The sequence below is a fragment of the Wasmannia auropunctata genome, unplaced genomic scaffold (genome assembly GCF_000956235.1).
Source record: "Wasmannia auropunctata unplaced genomic scaffold, wasmannia.A_1.0 LD310142.1, whole genome shotgun sequence".
Classification (NCBI taxonomy): Eukaryota; Metazoa; Arthropoda; class Insecta; order Hymenoptera; family Formicidae; genus Wasmannia; species Wasmannia auropunctata.
Window position 1 is genome coordinate 1 of NW_012052748.1, and position 495 is coordinate 495.

At 29.7% G+C, this 495-nt stretch overlaps 1 protein-coding gene across 1 annotated transcript; it reads left to right on the plus strand.

Annotated features, from left to right (window-relative positions):
- Positions 1-110: 110 nt before the first annotated feature.
- On the plus strand, positions 111-489 carry LOC105461048 (venom carboxylesterase-6-like; the record flags this gene model as incomplete). Its single annotated transcript, XM_011707539.1, has 2 exons — positions 111-237; positions 325-489. Coding segments are annotated over 2 exons (292 nt in total), but the record flags the coding sequence as incomplete, so codon positions are not given.
- Positions 490-495: the final 6 nt, after the last annotated feature.

Below are 495 nucleotides of genomic sequence, written 5' to 3' on the forward strand. Positions count from 1 at the left end.
GCTCTCCGAATTATGGTATAAATCTGTAAAATATCAATCACAAATTTATAAGTAAATATAAACATATTTTAAAGAACCTTAATTTAAAATTTATTTATTCATCTTATTAGGAGTCTCTCACGCGGATGACGTACTCTACGTAATTGATACTCTCTTTTTAAATTCAACAACAAGACAAGAGGATCGTAATATGCAGAAACACTTAATCGACTTTTGGGTATCGTTTGCTACAGAGGGGTAAGCGTAAAATACTTATACTATTGAACACTGAATTTAACTTGCACTCACACAACACGAAAATATTAATTCTTCAAATTTTTACAGAATTCCAAAAGTAACTAATGTCGAATGGCCAAAAATAGATCCTTCAAAGAAAGAACTTCATTATTTACATATAGCTGCTACCGATAATATTAATATGGACAACAATGTTAATTTTGGAGAAAAAGAGTTATGGAGTTCGATTAATTTCAATGAGAATGTATTGAAGCACAC